General features: G+C 36.7%; 1 protein-coding gene across 2 annotated transcripts in view; it reads right to left on the reverse strand.

Moving 5' to 3' along the window:
* Positions 1–330: 330 nt before the first annotated feature.
* The window catches only part of kdrl (kinase insert domain receptor like), a 56,410-nt gene continuing 37,826 nt past the window's right edge, over positions 331–18,914 (reverse strand). Inside the window, exons 21-30 of one of the 2 annotated variants that reach the window (XM_007555093.2) lie at positions 18,560–18,713; positions 17,897–17,994; positions 16,506–16,628; positions 16,207–16,318; positions 14,080–14,179; positions 10,789–10,894; positions 8,242–8,360; positions 6,608–6,686; positions 4,874–4,965; positions 331–2,992 (exon numbers count right to left, since the gene is read on the reverse strand). In XM_007555093.2, coding sequence (XP_007555155.1) covers positions 2,809–2,992; positions 4,874–4,965; positions 6,608–6,686; positions 8,242–8,360; positions 10,789–10,894; positions 14,080–14,179; positions 16,207–16,318; positions 16,506–16,628; positions 17,897–17,994; positions 18,560–18,713 — 1,167 coding nt within the window. In that variant the 3' untranslated portion in view covers positions 331–2,808. The remainder of the gene's footprint in view (positions 2,993–4,873; positions 4,966–6,607; positions 6,687–8,241; positions 8,361–10,788; positions 10,895–14,079; positions 14,180–16,206; positions 16,319–16,505; positions 16,629–17,896; positions 17,995–18,559; positions 18,714–18,914) is intronic. The other variant, XM_016672985.1, reaches the window with a different exon arrangement.

Here is an 18,914-nt window from a genome sequence, read left to right on the forward strand (position 1 = left end):
GTGCTCTCTGGTTTTATCATGTAAACATTGACTTAATGTTAATATGTTAACTTTTTTGTGTGGACAAGCTGGGTCAATAAAGCAGAATGTGATTCTTAAATCAAAATTAAAATGTTTCCAGAGTGTGTCAGGACCCTAATGCTGGTGAACGAGATATAAAAATATAAAAACTCTTTGAGACCAAACTGAAAAATCAAAACTCATCCACAGCAGGATGGAGCCTCTCCTCTTTGAGTCACAGATGTCGGCGCCCAGTTTCCACCTCTGTATCCCAGCAAAGTGATTCATAAAAAGTATTTTTTTTCCCCAAGAATGGAGTCAAGACTAGAATGACTGTATAAATATATAAATCTTTATTCATTTATGTACTTCATACACTCTGTTAACAGTGTTGGGTAGCACGCATCACACGTTAATAAATCTAAGCTGTCGCGCTCCATGTGGGGTTGAGTTACAGAAGGAAGCTTTATCTTTATAAATGTGTATTTGTAACAAATAAATGCAATAAAATCAACTGTTCCTATTACAGTGAAGGTGAAAATTTTCAAGAGGGAGAAATGAGCTAAACAAGTGAGGCGTGATCTATTCTGACGGAAAGGATTATCCTTTAAGCACAAAGCAGCTATACATATATATATATATATAAAAGACATAACACACCAAATACTGCAAACGTTAACTTCCTACTATATAGATATGGGTTAAATATAAACAATGCATCTAAAATCTTTGCAAAAATATGTCACCTACAACAAACAACACTGTCTCAATAAAATATGGTAACAATACAAAATACATTTACTTGATATCACTTGGTATCAGTGCATAATTGTTCCCCACTTCATCTGAAAAAGCATAGATTCATTTTTACTCACAAATACTGTTTTTTTTTAGTGGTAATTGAACACAACATAGCTCTAAACTTTCACTCCACAGTTTCTGTTTCCATGCAGATGTTGCGAAACCAGACTGAGTTGTTGCTGCTGCTGACTCAAATTTTGTGCAGCCAGTGTTGGAAACTTTGCAAAACGAGGCTCAGAGAACAGCCTGCTCACCTGTTTACGAGGAGATTTCCTCTACAGTTCAACAAAAACAGGAACGAAACACGGGAAAATGTCAGAAAATCTGATCTGGAAAATATCCTTTGGTTAACCGTTAAATCTGGGTGAAAAGCGAAACAACAGGCGACAGTGTTTGCAATCTCTACATAAATATACAACTTATTTCTGTAATACTTTTTGGATCAAATGTTCCTATATGGATTTGATCTAATTACATGTGTTGATACACAAACTGTATTTTAGGCCAAAACAAAGGAGGAGAAATAAAATAGCAGTGCAGCGTTTAATTCGCACCAAACAGGAGGAGGAAATCATAAAAATGTTTCACTTTAAGGTAACATCTGAACCCTGTTTCCTTCATTAACCTGGGAGTTTTAAAACTCTGAACAGCAAAGCAAACAAATAAACTGTTTCCTGTCTGGGTAGACCTGAGTTAAGTCAGCAACTTTTTTATTTGTTGTATAAAATCACACTTCAAACGGAGATTACGAACATGAATGCTTTCTATTTTTTTATTTTATTTTGTACAGTAGTTTAGGCTACCACCTTTAGTGCTCTGCTGGCATAAATATCCTTAGAATAAATTAATCTTTGTTGTAGATTAGTGTGAATTCAAATCTCACATTCAGAAGAATGTGGAAAAATCCAACCTGATAGTAATATTTGTATTTTATTTTACAAGAAGTTTTGTTTAATTATGAGAAAATAGGCATAGTATAGGCAGAATAAAAATGCAGTTTTACCAGAAAAATGTTGAAAATTATGAAAAAAAGTAATTTTTAGTAAAAAGCTTCCAGAGTTAGAAAAATCTGACATGAGCGGCTCAGGTTGTCTGTTTTTTTCTTCTAAATTTGTTTGCTTAAACTTCTGCTATTGGAGATGTTGATGTTAAAAGACAAAGTATTTCCTTATTTTTTATGATATTCTCAACATTTCTCATTTTAATTTTTGTTTTCATAAAATTGTAACTTTGTTCTCTTATTTTACGACTGTATTCTGCTAATATTGACATTATTCTCTTGATATTTTGACTTTTTGTCGTACGACTTTACTCTTCTGTTACCATGGCGACATCTTTATTCTCATAATAAAAATATTTAGCCTGCCTCTAATAATTCATTGTAGATTTTACCTGAATTCATAGCCCAAATAAACAAGAGTGCATTGGTTAAAAAAAAAAAAAATCAGATTTTCCAGAAATTAAATCCTCAAAAAACAAAAATTTGATTAATTAATAAAATCAATTTATTGCCCCATCATAAGTCGCAGTAATAAATAAAAAAACAAACGTAAATCCTCAATATAGGTTTATTTACTAAGCCCATAAGAGAACGTAAAGTTTTCCGCCAGTTTATGCTACATTGTTAAAAGATACATTTATTCTAAGTTCATTTTATTCCTTCTTGGGTTGAACTCGTCTTTGTAGATCGTTTTAATCTGGGGTCAAGTCGGGATTGATGCGGTTTGTTTCACAGTAGATCAGAGAAATACCTGAGGCTGTTTTCAGCTGTTTGACAGTGAAGGTTGGGACAGACCAGCAGCATTATCGAGAAGCCAACATGTGGAAAAAAAATACAGAAATCAACAATCCAGAGATCCACAGGGGAGCGCAGTGGAGCTGAGTCACTTCAGAGTCCGTGAACAGGGAGTCTCGTCTTTTCCTCCCCGGCCGCTGACGCACGCGGGGAACAAAGCCGAGGCCTTGACGCTTCCACTCTGGGGTCCTCCGGCGGGGTTCGGGCGGAGGCTACACGGGAGGCGTGGAGTAGCGCACCACGGAGTTGTAGTCAGGCGGCGGGCTGTGGCACTCCAGGCTGACGTCCAGCGCCGAGTCATCCAGGCTGAAGTCCAGCGGCAGGACGGTGGGCAGGAACTTGTCCTTCTCCGGGTCGTTCAGCACCGACTCTTTACTCTTACTCACCGCCTTCATCCTGGAAACACAGAGAAAGGAAAACATAAATAATGTTTTAGTTTTATTTAAAGTATGTAACTTTTATAAACATTAAAGAGTTGGACAGTAGTTAGCTACTTTTACATGAGTAACTTTTTTGTAAAAATGTACTTTTAGGAGTGTATTTTGTTAGTTTTACTTTTACTTTAGTAACTTTTCTAGATTGATGTTTTAAAGAAAAGTTTCTCCAGACACAGACCTGCAATTTTTGTTCTTTATGGAAAGAAACTGATTTGGAAACATTTTCTTTTGCCTGATTTTGTTATTTTTTGTTACTTATATGAATGATTGTAATTTTTGTACTTAAAATACCAAAAATTTCCACTCAACTTTATATTTTGGCTTATCTGACTATGTCATTTTTAAATATTAAATGACTGATAATTTGATCAGTTACTCAGTACCGGAGTAGATTTTTTTACCAAATTCTTCTTGAGTAATTTCTTGGACGGATACTTTTTACTTTTACTTGAGTAAAATTATGATGAAGTAGTATTACTCTTATTTGAGTACAACCTTTGGATACTCTGCTGCCTCTGGTACTGAGACAGATAATCTGTTAAATAATCCAGCTCCTCTGGCTTCTCCCAATGCTAATTAGAAACAACCAATCGGAGCCAGGAGGCGGGTCTTAGTGCTGTCAATCAACAGTTTTTAAGGCCAGGTTTTAAGGTCCATTTTCTACTGAAAATGGACCTTATTTGCATGACTGTAAAAAACAACAACATGCCTTCGTGAAATAAAACTTGAGGTCTGTTTTATCCATTTTCCTTTAAATATTTCCACCCTTACAACCAGATAAACCTCCCTGTTTTCATACTCGATACAACCAATCATCCTGAGGTTTTTCTGCTTCCTTTTATGACTGAGTGTTTTTGTCTTGGACCAGAACCTCTCCCTTCAGAGTAAAGGTCAGCTCCCAGCAGGAGGAAGACACGACACCAAACTGGAATTCGGTCTTGATTAATAAACTATCTGGTAAACCAGTTATTAAAAAGCAACATGTCATTTTCTCAGTAGTGGAGTGGAGTTTTTCTATTGAAAATGTTGGAATAAGTTAGATTTATGGTGTTTTTCTGGGTGAAAGAAGGAAGGCTACTCCTGCAGGGGAGGTCCTTGTAAACCCTCTTAAGTTTAGAAACTGGCAGTGATTGAGTGGCTGCCCGGCGAGAGACGACTCCCCTTGAAACACAGATAATTGTCTGGATGCTTGAGCTAACTCTTTGTGGCAGGCGGAGGGTTTGATTGGACAGGCAGACCCGTAATGTTTTGTTTTTAGATCTGAAAGACACTTTGAGGCGAAGTGGTGTGAAGTTGGCTGTCTCACATGTTACACGCCCCCGGCTACAAGTTAAATCTGCTGCTTTTCATACAAGTTTCGCCTCTTTGCTCTTTGCCTTGATGAAGATAAGCACTTTGAATTCAGGCTTCAGTGTAAAATATAGAAGCTAAATGTGTAATTTTTTGGGATTTTGAGACTAAATCTCCACCATTTTAGACGTGTTCCTTCAGTAAACCTCTAAACTGAGAACATATTGCCTCAGATTTGTTTTCCTCCTTCAAACAGCTTCATTTGTCACTGAAAACTGCTGGATCCTCGAGTTAAAAGAAGATTTTTCTTTGTTTTTAGCTTTCTTTTCCCTCTAAAGTTTCTATTATTTTGACTCATACAAAGTTCCTTTGGACAAAAGAGAAAACGGGCCGCTGACTTCTTTTTACATGTGTGAATTTGTCTGACAGTTATAGCGTCTGCATTCCAGCACGCTGAGCCGGTTTCCACGCTGGTTTTCTGTGATCGCCGTCTGTGTTTGTGTTGGTTCGTTGCCTCTGAAGGGCACTGGGAAGGTCGCAGCTTACGTACGCCAAGGCCATGATGCTCAGAGGTCGGCCTGTCAGCGACATCAGAGTCTTCATGTTGTCGGACGAAAGGCCCATGCCGCTGTCCGACTGACCCTGAAGGACAGGAAGATGGGAAATGATTAAATGATTATTACTGAAAGTGTAAGAGAGAACAGAGGTGTGCAGGAAGTTTTGTATTTGCTTCCCAAAGAGCAAGACATTTATTTAAAGTAGTCTTTAGGCTTTCTTAAAGTCTGTAAAACCATTTTGGTTGCTTTTTCTACTTGTTTGCAGCTTTTTCATAGAAACACAGTGTTATATGTGAGTCAATTAAGCATAAAAAGGCTTCTAAATTAATTATAACACTGCATAATTACACTGCAAAAACACAAAATCCTACAAAATAAATTTGGTCTAGTTTCTTGTGCAAATGTCTTTGTACAATTGAAATAAGACTAAAAGTAACTTTGTTGGAGCTTGGTTTAAGTCAGGGGTCTCCAAAGTGCGGCACAGGGGCCATTTGCTGCCCCTGAACTGACTGTGTGTGGCCCTTCAAGAATGAAACAAATGTGGCCCCCAGCACAGTTTTTGATGTTTTTATTTTCACTTAGTTCAAAATTACCACAAACTAAAACTACTCTTAAAATTGAAAATGTTGGCAACAGAAATAATTTTTAAAAATGACGCTCCACATCTATTCAGTGACTTTGCTGCTTCCATTAATTAATTTATTAAACCTGATTAAAATTTTGTAAATTTTGAGCAATAAAATCAGGATTTAGGCCTGATTTTATTGCTCAAAATTGACTGAATTTTGTTAAGTTTCTTCCAGTCGACACCTAAATAAATTGCAGCGTGAGTCACATCTCAAGGTCTTTTTTACGTTTTGCACATCTTTGTCCAACAACAAACTGGAGTTCCTTATTTGCTTAATTAAATTATTACGTGTTTTATTTAACTGGTAAAAGAATATTTATTTTGGCCATTGCTGTGCAATAATTGTGACAGAAATCAATGTTGATGCACCAACAGGATGGGATTTCTTCCACTTTTCTAAAAGGCATGACTTCTTAGATCACATGTCAACCTTAAGGTCAGGGGGCCAAATACGGCCCGCTGAAGCTTTTTATGCATCAATCAGTGCCTCCAGTTTTTTGCAAATCATCGAAATTTATGCAAAAGATCTCGGAAAAGATTGACGGAATCAAATTAATAATTTTACGTTTTATTGCAAATCTTCCACAAAATTGTCAAACATTGGGCTTACGTGATTCTAACTCCCACCTGTAGGCGGCAGCATTTCTTACTAATACGATTCTGCGGCCTCCGCCTTTCAAGATGCCAAATTATAGTCCGTGATCGATGCAGCGAGTAACAAAAGTCAAATTTATCGTCATAAATAAGTGCAAATATTTCTAAATTAACACAACAAATTTGTGATTTTGACTGCAAAAAACAAAACTGCCATTTATCAATATTTTAGCAGTTTAATTGGTTTTATCAATACATTCATGATCTTGATGTAGCTCAAAATCAAAATGACTTTGATACTCCTGTCTTAAGAAACTTTTTATGTTCTCTTGTCCTCCACTTTCCTGATTTATTTAAGCTCACACAGCAAAACCAAAATCATGATCATTTGCAAGGACAAGACAGAAAATGTGTGTAAAAGCAGCTGAAGTCTGAAAAAACAACTTTAGGGAATAACTTTAAGTCACTCAAACAGAGCGTTCATTTTGCAGTTTGTGTTACTGACCTCCTGGTTTTCATTTGTCCCGTTCTCCATGGTGATCTCATCAAAAGTTTTCACGCTAGCAGGGCGGATCTTTATGTTCCTGCGGGAACGAAAAGAGAGAATCCAGCTTTGAGACTCTGTTCTGATTCTACTGAGTCAAGTTCAGCAACAGAACCACGGGAACCTAATCATTTATATCAACATCGTTCAGCATCCATGACACTGTACTTTGATAACACTCACTGTTTGCTTTGCATTTCAACACTTGGAAGCTCAAACAGAAGCTCGGTTTTTACTCCAGGGCTGACTGTCATTACCGCCTTTCAGCACCTCCTCAATAAACACTCTTGGCGGAGCTGTGAAAACCCAAGAGCTCAACAAATATTTTTATAAGTGGACTTAAATCTTGACGCCAGTGCTGTGTTTTCTTTTTTGGGGGCTGGTGGGTAAAATCTCAGGAGCTGCGAATGTGTACATTTCTTATCGGGTTCTCATTGTGCTCTGGCCATAGCTAAACATATCCTCTGAGCTAAGAACATTTTGTGTTTTTGGATATTTTTCAGTGCAGAAAAGTAAAAAAAAAATCTGGGTTTGTCCACAACGGCGTCTTAGAAAGTTCAAGAGGAGAGCAGAAGGAAACCAAATCGAAAACACAAAATGCTTCCTGTCTAGTTTCTGACTTGAAATAAGACAAAATTAGCTTACAAATAACTTCTCAGTAAGATATTGAAGTTTGTTTTAAGTCAGTAAGTCCTTAATATTTTTGAAAAAGTTCTAGTTATAATAATAATAAAATAATCGGAGCTTGTTTTAAGTGAATAATCCGTTAGATTAAAGTTCTAGTTCTACTGGCAGATTATTTCCCTTTTTCTCATGTTAGTGAAATAATCTGATTATGGATCAAATACTTTTTTCATAAATTTTAAGGAATTATTGAGTTAAAACAATTTCCCATGTCCTGCTGAAAGGTTACATATATTTTTTGTTCAGTTCATAGATTTGCCTTAAAAGCTTTATGACCTGCATAGAATGTTTTAGATTTCTTTCCACAAGCTTCTCACAATAGTTTGCTGGAGTTTTGGCCCATTCCTACGAACTTTTGTTCTTTTTCTGGTGCAAATATCTTAGTACACTTGGCATAAGATAAAAATAACTTGGAAGTAATTTTTCAGAAAGATATAGGAGCTTGTTTAAGTAAAATCAACATTAAGGAATTGTTGACTTAAAACAAGCTCCCATTTCTGGCTGAAAAGTTAGTTTTGTCTTATTTCAAGTGTACTAAGATACCTGCATTATATCTAGACCAAAAATACTTTTCTGTGTTTTTGCAGTGCAGCCAGGCCTGCAGCTCTGTGCAACTGGACACATACTGAGCTGGAATTTGATTAGAAGCAAAATGCAAGACAAATGTAAAGATAAAATAAGCTACAGGAGGTTAAAGTGTCACATATGATCCTACGGGAGCCGTAAATGTCAACACCAACATTTTAAGATACAGAAGAAGAAGTCTGCAGAGCATAAAAATCTGTCAATTTTTTCAAGTTGAGGGAAAAGTTTGGTGAAATTTTGTCAAATAATTCAGTAAGGGAAGGCGTATAAAGTGCAATGAGTTTGTTTATGTAAGCTAGCCAATGAAGAGCGATCCAAACTCTCACCAGTTGCCCCCCGAGTCCCGGTGGGAGACGGGTCGTGTGGACGTCTCCTCCGTCTCCTCAATCTGCTCTCCCACCTTCGCCAGCAGGGCTGTGTTGATGGGTATGTAGTGTTTCCCCTCCTAAATCAACACAAGAGGTAGATTTATGGCTGGTGCTGTGTGCGCTGTGCAAACAAAAACATTCAAGGTTGGTGGCGGCAGGCCAAAGAAACCAGAGTCATGCTTAATAAATCCAAAACCGTTTAATATGAAGTTTAAGCAGCGCAGTTCATCACCGCGCTTTATCCTATTTTGAGGCCATGTTGTGAGAGAAATTAAATCCCTTTATCTTCACAGTGTCTTGATTAATATATGTGTTATTCAGGTTTTATTTGACAGGCTAACACAGAGTGGTAAATAATTGTAAAGTGGAAGAAGAATTATGGATGTTTAGGCACCATTTCTCAACTTTTGCCACAGATTAAAATAAATATCAATCTCAAGGCCCAGGGACCAAATCTGCCACGTTGCAGCTTTTTATGTGGCCCTCTAGACTCCAAATTTCATTAATAAGCCCTTCCAGCTTTTTGCAAGTCCACAAAATTCATGCAAAATCAACAGATTCCTGCAAATTTCCCTCAAAATGGCCAAAAGCATTGAGTATTTGTATTATTTCGTCTTTTGTACATTTTCAGTGCATACTTCAACTGATTTCAGCAGTTTATATATCAAAATGTTCAGCTTGTTCTGGAGACTTCTCCTCTGTATTTTGGTAATTTCGGCTTTTATTATTTTTTAAATATTTTAACTCTTATGCAAATTTCATCCTCATTGAAATTCATGAGAATTTCACCAAATTCTGTGAAAACTCTGAGCTTTTTGGCAGCCTACGTCCACCTAGAAACTCCGTTCAACTTTTAAGCAGGTCACAAGGCATTAAGCTATCTTCAAGCGATTCAGCTTTCTTGTATCACTGATGGTTTTTCTAAAATCACGATTTAAGTTTTATGTAAGTTTTTGCCCGTTTTCAGTTTTACAGTGTAATCCAATGGCGGAATTCTTCAACTGACAGAGTGCACACTCTAGTAACTGACGATTTTTGGTTTTTCACAAACAAAATGCTCCTCTTTGCACATCTTTCACTCCAGAGAAATAATTTATGCATCAAAACGTAGCCACATGCGTCTGTTTTGAGGGAATATAAGCGTCATTGCAGTAGGTTTCACGGTTTTCTTCAAAACATTCCCTGAGCGCAGGGATGTCACCCCTTCCTTCATTGGGCTCCATATAAAATGTTTTCAGCATCATCTGGTGCGTTCGCTCACCAGATTATTATTGTCACGACTGTTTCGCAAGGAGCAGCAACTTTTCTAGTTGTTTTTAAATTTCTTCCAGGTTGACATCTTTGCAGCCTTGAAGTTTGTGACATTAAGCAGCGCCCCCTCCAGACAGTCTGGTGTCTCTCCAGTAATCACTTTGCTCAGCATGTGGTTCCTTTTACGGGATGTGTGCCGTCATCCCAAAGTTGTGCTCAAGTTTCTTACCGAGTGTTGTTTCCCTTTTGTGTTCTGCTCTGAAATTATGATGCTCAACGCTTCTTCCTGACTATGTGAAATTCCCGTGACTAATCCTGGTAATCTAGTGAGTAATCGTGTAATAACAAAAACAAGTTTTCTTTTTCCAAAACTAGAGTTGGAGGCACCAATCTTTAATTGTTTAAAGATTTTCTCTTTGTTAGGGTCAGAAATATACACAGAGGCTCAAATATATACATACATCCCAACTAACATTTGAAACTATCCATTAACGAGTAATCATTAACTGTAGTGTACAGACTGAAAAAAAGGCCATTTGCTGAAAGAACAACACAATCAGAGCCGTAATTAAGCAAAAACTATATACATTTTGCATTTAAGAAAAAAAGTACTCTGTAGATATTTTCTCCACAGAACTTAAGAAGCATAGTTTTAACTCAGTTCTGTAATAAAATCTCCTATTTAGCACCTTTTTCTATCTTAATTTTAATCAGTTAGTCTAAAAATGAATCACCAGGTCACCACACTGTGCTAATGTAAAGTAAAGCAGAAAGTACTTAGTTTTTTTTTGTTTTTGTTTTTTTTTTGACATGGAGATGTTACAACTATTTTTTCACTGATGGAAAAAAAATCAAGCATTCACTAAAAAAATACAGGTTTATTGCATTTCAGACAATACAATGTTAATTTAAAAAAGGAACTAAATTGGTTTTTAATGAGGCTTAAGTAGTTAAATGAAAAATTATTTCTGTTTAACTTAGTAGGAGACATTTGTCCAAATATTTGTGCCTATAGGTGCTTCTAAACCTGTGTCAATTATATAAATGCATAATAAAATAAACTTTCTGCTCTTAAGTCACTAAAGTTGTTCACTGAAAAACAAGACTTAAACAAATCAGTGATACTATAACTGTGAATCCACTAAGTGTGAGTCTATGAACTGAAGCTCCAGCTATGCAGAGTTTTGTTTTGTTTTTGTTTTCTTTTGTTTTTGTTTTCTTTTGTTTTGTTTTATTTTGTTTTGTGTGCTGTACCTGTTGTACGCTGGCCTGCAGCAGATCGCCCAGCCTCTCCACCAGCTCAGTGAAGGTCGGCCTCTGCTGTGGCTCTCCCTGCCAACACTCCAGCATGGTTTGGTATCTGAAAGGAAAGGAGAAGCTTTCAGCTCGCTGAACGGCTGGTCCAGAAGCTTCAAACCCGCAGACTGTGTGTTTCCACTGATATACGGTGAAAATGAACAGTTTTAGGAAGATGGAAAACAACCGTAGGGCCTGGTGGTCTTTTCATTCTTCTGCAGAAACAAGTGCACCCTGTTCTCCTCGTGACAAGCTGTCAGCATCTCCTCCATTTAGTGGAGGATTAGAAACATCTGTTACAAAATGTGCCTCAACTTCAACCTTTCTTATATTTTATTAAATTACAGCCACAAATCTGAGTGTATTTTATTGAGATTTAATCCACCAAAAGCAGTTCGTAATTGCAAAGTGGATCAGATTGAAAGCATCTTAGAGCAATTTTTATGTCGTCCTGCAGATTCTCAATTAGATTTAGGTCTGAACTTTGACTGGTCAATTCCACTACATTAATTTATTAGATGTAACACTGCAAAAACACAAAATGTTACCATGTATTTTTGGCCTAGTTTTTAGTGTAAATATCGTAGTACACTTAAAATAAGACAAAACGAACTCAAAAGCAACTATTCAGCAAATAGCTTGTTTTAAGTTAATTCCTTTAAAAATTATGAAAACGTACTAGCTAATTTCACTTAAAATAAGACATTTTTTCAATGTTATAAATTAAATAATCTGTCAGTGGAACTAGTAGTTTTTTCATCAGTATTCAAGAATTATTTACTTAAAACAAACTCCAATATCTTGCTGAAGAGTTACGTTAAAGTTATGATATCTGCACTAGAAACTAAACATAAATAACTGGAAATATTTTGTGTTTTTGCATTGAAGCCATTGTTGCTCTGGCTGTTTGTTATGAGTTGCTGTCTCACTCTGAACTCTTCTGCAGCTTCATTAAGTTTTCTTCAGGGATTTCCCTCTGTTTAGCTCTTAGCATGACGCTGCCACCACCATGTTTCACCTCAACACAGTTTTTCACCTATAAGTCTCACTAATGTTCGCTAACAAACCTCTGAGGCCTTAAAAGGAGAGCTGTGTTTACACTGAGATTTGATTAGACACACATGGACTCTATATTCCTATTATGTGAGTAATGAAAACAATTAGATACACTGGATTGTTTTTGTAGGGACACTTTGCAGATTTTTATTTGGAAAAAAAAAAACACCAAAACTGTGGATCAGTTTCCTACTACTATGTTTAACTTTGTCATTTATAGAAGCACCACATCGTCACCTTATTGGTTTATTACATTTTCACCTTATTAATTGCAGAGCTCACTCTTTCACTTGTCTTTCCTGCATGATCTGAAGCATTTTATTGACCAGGAAGTGCACACAATGCATCGGAGCACAATTCAAGACCCTTCCTGCCTGCTTCTTAATGAGAATAAATAGCACAGCCCCACATCACCGGGAACGCAGCGTTATTTTTTTTGGAAAAGGAAGGATTGTGCTTTTAACTCATCTGATGGGAAACGGGCATCCTTTTATTGTGTACCCACTCTTTGCAAAGCATCCGGTGCATTCCTCTCCGATGCATCATAACATCGGAGAGGAATGCCAGATGAATTTCAGCCGGCAGAGGCGCAAATTAAAAGGCATCCCCTTGTTGCCTTGTGTGTTTTTAATCATTCCTCTATTTCCAAATTGGTTTGAGTTGATTAAAACCTGAATTTTGTAGATTTCAGCAGCACTGTGCATCCTGCTAGACCTATTACTCAGTGTATCTACATTTTAAATTAAAGCCAGACCTCTTAGTTTAAGAATGTAAAGTATTTAATCTAGTGGAGCCGTTAACCCGAACTAGTGATGGAAACTACAGAACTCTTGACCCGTCCGGAAACTTACAACCTGGGTTTTATTTCTCAGATCAGTTTATTGTCTCTTTAGTGTGGCTGATAAATGATTTTTTTTTTTTACTAAAAATGCTTTGAAATGCTGAACCTTTTGATTAAACATCATTTGTCTAAAACATACTACAATCTGACGGAGGTTTAAATTAAAAGCAGACACAGACGTCACACTGAGGCTGCAGGGGGAAAAAAAATCACTCACTCCATCGCTGACTGACAGCAGCGACACCAAAGAAGAGGACTGTGTGTTCCCCCACAGATATTTATGTCCAACAGAATCCTCCAACCGCTGCTCAGAAATAAATTAGGTGCTCAGTTTCGTCTGTCAGAAAGCGCTGCAACGTCTGAAGGCTCGACGTTTGAACGGTAATCAGCTGCTAAGGTCTCCTCCCGCAATGTTCAGAGCCGAGTCTTGTCATACAAGGAAGAAGCTAACTATGTTAGCGACAAACAGGAAGTAAAACTGAAAACATTAAATAGCTGGTAGATTCTTAATATTGTGTTATACACGATATATATGATGTTTCATTTGTATTCACACCTCTGAAACCTCCCCATACCTTGTCATGTTACAATTATAAACGTTAATCTGTTTCACTAGGACTGAATGTGATTGACGAGCAAAATAAGATGCAGTTTTTAAAATGTGGATGAAAGGAAACCTCCGCATTTGATCTCCACAGTATTTTTTTAACAGCGTCTCGATCCTCTTCTACGGAAGATGATTAGGGCCACAGAAAAAAAAAAGTTCTGATTTTTTTTCTTACGATTTTGACTCAAGGAAAAAAGTCAGATTTTTCTTTTTATTGGCTCTAATTGTCTTCTGTTCTCTTTTGTTGGAGTGTTAAGGGAATAAAGTCAAAATAATCCAAGAATACTAAGTATTTCCAGAATAAAGTTGAGATAGTACGAGAATAAGGTCGTAACAATATCAGAATAAAGTCACAAGAAAATTAAAAAATAAAATTACAACAATAAAATCATAATATTACAAGAAAAAAGCCATATTATTATATGAGAAAATATGAAAATAAAGTTGCAATAACATGAGAATAAAGTCATAATATTACAACCTTATTCTGGTAATATTATTACTTTATTCTCACATTATTACGACTTTATTTTCCTATTATCTTTAATTTATTCTCATAATACTGATTTTAAACTTGTAACATTCTGACTTTATTCTAATGTTATTTTTTAAATTTTCTTAGCCCTAATGCTCCATCATAACTACTCTTAGTAAACTTGTTCATTTAAAAGCTCTGTAAAGACTAGCAGTGCTCTTTTAACATAAAGTTTCCCGTTTTTCTGAAGCTTTATTAACATAAACTCACATTTCAGAAGGAGCGTAATCTGGCGCTCTCATCCTAGTCCCGTCTTTCAGCCTGCAGCAGAACTCCTCGTCAATCTGGACCCCAGGATACGGAGAGGCACCTTGGGAGACGCAAAGAACAGAACCGGACGTCTGCATCACATTTAGCTTACAGCATTTGTTTTCCTTTAAAAAGAACAATTTATAGGGATACATAAATGGGAAACATGTTTTATTGGTGTAGCTTGAAAGATAATGTGAAGTGACATCAAACAGAATCATAAGCAAGAGTTTTAAAGAAACACATGATTCACTGCTGATAAGGCTGAAAGCTAATTTAAGACAAAAGACTTGTGATCAGAAACAGTTGCATGATGTAACTGTGGTTTGCTTTAACATATGGTAAAAAAAAAAATAAAAAAAATGTTGCTGTTATTCTCATTCAGACTCCACCATAAATCCGTCTGATTTATCATTGAACCGGCTCAAAAGGGAACCTCCGTTCAACTTATTTATTTTTCATCCATAATGTGGGAAATAAAGAGCTGAAGGACTTCTTCCATGCCGTAAGAAAACATAAAGTGAAACATTATATTTTAGTTTTATTTGTCCAAATCCGCAGTTTGTCATCTTTGAGGCGATCCAAAACATATTTCTGTTCCAGGACTTACTGGTTACATGGATCAAAACTCCAGGAGAATTTTTATTTAGGTGAAAGTTGGTGAGAAACATAGTAAAAAAAACACAGCAAAAAAGACTAAATTAAACAAATAATGTGGTTTCTTTGATGTATTTTTGACAGCAGTTGGATTTTGTTACCTACACAATGCACTGAAATCTAATAAAATGTTGCTGCACAAAAAATATTAGTTTTAATTCATAATTTTATCACTAAACAGTTTTCTCTTTAAAGCCATCAGCTTTTTTTATTTACTGCTCTACAGTTATAGGTTTTGGCTCTTAAGCTGTGAATTCAATCAGAGTCACAGCTGATTTGTTTAAAATAATTGAATTTTGTAATGCTGGTCTTCATTTCTTGACTTATGGTTTTTGAGCCCCAGTAAACACAACCCGACTGTAAAAGTGCCGCCTTGTGTCCTTTATAATTTAACAGAGGGATGAAAGCAGTGAAATCATCCCCTTATGTTCTCACTGTGACTTTTTACTGAACATTATTTCATGTTAATTCATGTTACAGAATTGAGTTGGGAATCACGCTGCCTGTTTACATAGCAGGGATGAATTTTGGCGTCAACTCGGTTTGCTGTGGGGCGACGCTGCAGAAAGGAGATTTAATGTCCCTTAACCCTTTATATTTGGTGTATTTTTGGAGAGTTTTTTAATTACATTTTTTACTGTAATTTGAATAAGGTGTCACTTGAGGCACTTTGACTAGAACATATTTACAGAAAAGAGTTTTTTTTAAAGGAAAAATGTAAATTTCTTTGTACAGTTTTAACTTAATTACTGCTCTGAATATATTGTTCATTCAGCAAATAGCCTTTTTTGTGGCTGTGTACTCTATTAATTAGGGTTGGACAATAAATCAATAACAATAAATATCATGATATTCATGTGATCAGTATCAATATATCTGATAGAATATTCAATATATAGAATATAAATTGAACTCTGATCCAGAAGCGCACAGCATTCTGGGAGATGTAGGCAGAGGAAAGGCTTTAACTAGCTAAGTAAAGTTGGTGGAATCAGCGAACTCACTCACTTTTTGGTTACCTAGCAACAACTTGCTGAGTAACTTGTGGTTACCTAGCAACAACTTGCTGAGTAACTTGCACAGTAGCAGTTTAAGGTTTTGCCACGTTTCCTCATAACTACTTAAAGATAAAAAACAACGGCGTGAAGTGAACATCGTGGATAAAACTGGAAAAACCATGTTACGGGTCTGGCAGTATATCAGGTATTTAAAGTAAAAAAAAAAAAAACCCTAACAATTATTGATACTGACTGATATAAAATACTAATTATCCAGTCAAAAAAAATTGTTACAGAGATTAATCATGATTAATCTTTTAAATCTTAGTAATCAGGCCTGGATGTGGCTTGTAAAATTAAACTTAGCTTTCCTAAAACTAATTAATCATAATTTAACATAACATCCACTGCATTATGGGTTGGTGACACTCACCTAGAGAGAAGATCTCCCACATCAGGACACCGAAGGACCAAACGTCACTCTGGGTTGTGTAGATCTTATCAAATATGGCTTCAGGAGACATCCACTTCAGCGGCAGCCTGGCCTGTAACCAATGATTGATACAAGTTCATCTTTCTCTCCCATTTGTATATCAAACTTATCAATCCACACAGGAACTACACATAAACATCTAGCAGAGCTCAAAATGTCATTTTTTTATGCCAACTCTGCAGCAGCTAACTGTTAAGTGCAGACAGCTGTGTAAATAACTGAAATAAAAATAAACTTACATCTCCTTTGCGCACATAATCCGGGTCCTTATAAATGTCTCTGGCCAGCCCAAAGTCACAAATCTTCACCACATTGTTCTCAGACAGTAAGATGTTTCTAGCAGCCAAATCCCGATGAATGCACTGATGACAGAGAGGAAAACACTCGCTCAGACAATTTGAGCACAAGCATGTCAGGCTCCCCAAACTGGCATGCAAACAATGGAGCAGGATAGACATATGGTCAAGAGATCAGCAATAGTGCTGCGGGATTTTTTGTTTTTGCTTCTGTTGAAGGTGTTTTACAACAATAGCATTTTTCTCTAATCAGTTTCATCCGGTCTCCCCAAAACTATGAATGGGATCAAGTCTGGCATCCTTTACAAACCTCAGGGGAGACATTATCCAGAAAACACAGCTGAAAGTGGGTCAAAGCAGCAACGGCACGGCCACTGTAGGCCAAGGGTGATCAACGTGAGGCACGGGGGCCATTTGGGGCCTCTGGACTGACTTTATGCGGCCCCCTCCAACCAAGATTCAACCACAAATTGATTAAATTAAGACAAAACTTTTAAATTAAAATCTGCTCACAAAAATGTTGGAGGGAACACAAAGTTTCATCATATTTTCATGTTAAACAGGACCTACATTTACTTATTGAGTAACGCTGTAATGTACACCTTAATGAAACTTAGCCAAACAAAGGAAGTGTTTTCTGACACAGATCCTGTTTCTGCTGCAGGGAACAAACAAAATGTTTTTTCACTTTTCTTCAATCAAGACCAAAATAATGAGCAAACTAAATGTTTTTTATTTAACAAGGAAAATGTGCAAAACACATTTATGATCCCATTGATTAAAAAGCAATCTGATTACCTTATTTGTTTAATTAAAATAGTTTATGCTTAGTTGAGTAGGTAAAATTGTTTTTATTTTTGTGATTTTAGTTTTTACACTGCGAAAACACAAAATCTTACCAAGCATTATAATAGTGCAAATATTTTAGCTTACTTGAAATAAGACAAAACTAACTTACAAGTATATTTTCAGTGACATATAGTAGTTTGTTTTAAGTCAATAGTTTATTATTATTAATAATAATATTATTTGACTTGTTAAAAGTGAAATAATCTACCAATGGAACTAGTACTTTTTCATCAATACTAAGGAAATATCGACTTATTTATTGCTGAAAAATTTCTTCCAAGTTAGTTTTGTCAAATTCAAATGTACTACGATATTTTCAATAGAAACTAGACAAGAATACTGTGTATGTTTGCTGTCTGGAAACATATGCAAAATACACTTTTCAATAAACTCTCATCATCACATGAATCCATGTCGTGTTTTTAAACGAGAATTGGTTCTCAAATCGTTTATGCTTGTGCACAAGCGACTGCAGAAGGGAATACCTTGCGTGACGCCAAGAACTCCATGCCTTTTGCGACTTGAAAACTGTAGCAGATCAGATCCTCCAGCGTCAGAACTCTCTTGTATAAATCCTCCGGTTCTGTAAAATGAAAAGCATAAAGTGTTTTTCCATCTAGGGTGATTTTTCAAACATCCAAAGCAGCTGAATCTCCTCATCTACGGCTGTTTTTCAAAGCATTCAGTGTGTTCAGCTTCGTACACCTACCAGATAAATCAGACAAGATAAAACTTCATGTGGGAGGAACAAATGTAAAGACAAGTCAACTTAAAGTGATGTCCTGTTTCCTCCTCTTTAAAACATCCGTAACAGATGAGAGATCAAAACGGCTTCTTTTGTGTTTTTTAACAAGATGTCAAGTGAAACGTGTGGTAATGAGCCTCGTCTGTTGAGCAGCTTCTCAGGAGTCCTTCCACCTCTCCACCTGAGTAAACAGCTAATCAGATCTGAAATAACACTTCGGAAATAAAAAGGCCGGCATGCTGAGCCCGACAGGAAACAAACAGACGCCTCCCCAGACTCAGTGGGGTGACAGCGGCTCCTGCTGCAGCGATTGTACCGCCGGACAGGGGGAGGAAACGTCCCATCAGACCTGAAAACAATCTGCGGGGAGCTCTCGTTCCAGAAACGGGCTTGGCCTTTTTACCTTCTTCCTCTTCCTCCGAGTCGCAGTAGCTCTTATCTTCGTTAAAGCCGGAGCTGGCCGAGCTTCCGGTGCTGGCCACGCTCTCCAGGCGGCGCTTCATCAGCTCACTGAGCTCGCAGCCGGACCCCGCCGACACCACCTTACCGTCCTGCCGCTGGCCGCGTCAGGATGAAGCACAGAGTTAAACACTGCAGCTGATTAATGTTTAGATCAAAAGATCACACTGCAAAAGCACAAAATCTTACCAAGTATTTTTGGATTCTAGTGCACAAATATCTTAGTACACATGAAATAATACAAAACTAACTTATAAGTAACTTTTTGGGATTGTGACTAGTTACATTTACTTGAGTAG

The sequence above is a fragment of the Poecilia formosa genome, unplaced genomic scaffold (assembly GCF_000485575.1).
Source record: "Poecilia formosa unplaced genomic scaffold, Poecilia_formosa-5.1.2 Scaffold68, whole genome shotgun sequence".
NCBI lineage: Eukaryota > Metazoa > Chordata > Actinopteri > Cyprinodontiformes > Poeciliidae > Poecilia > Poecilia formosa.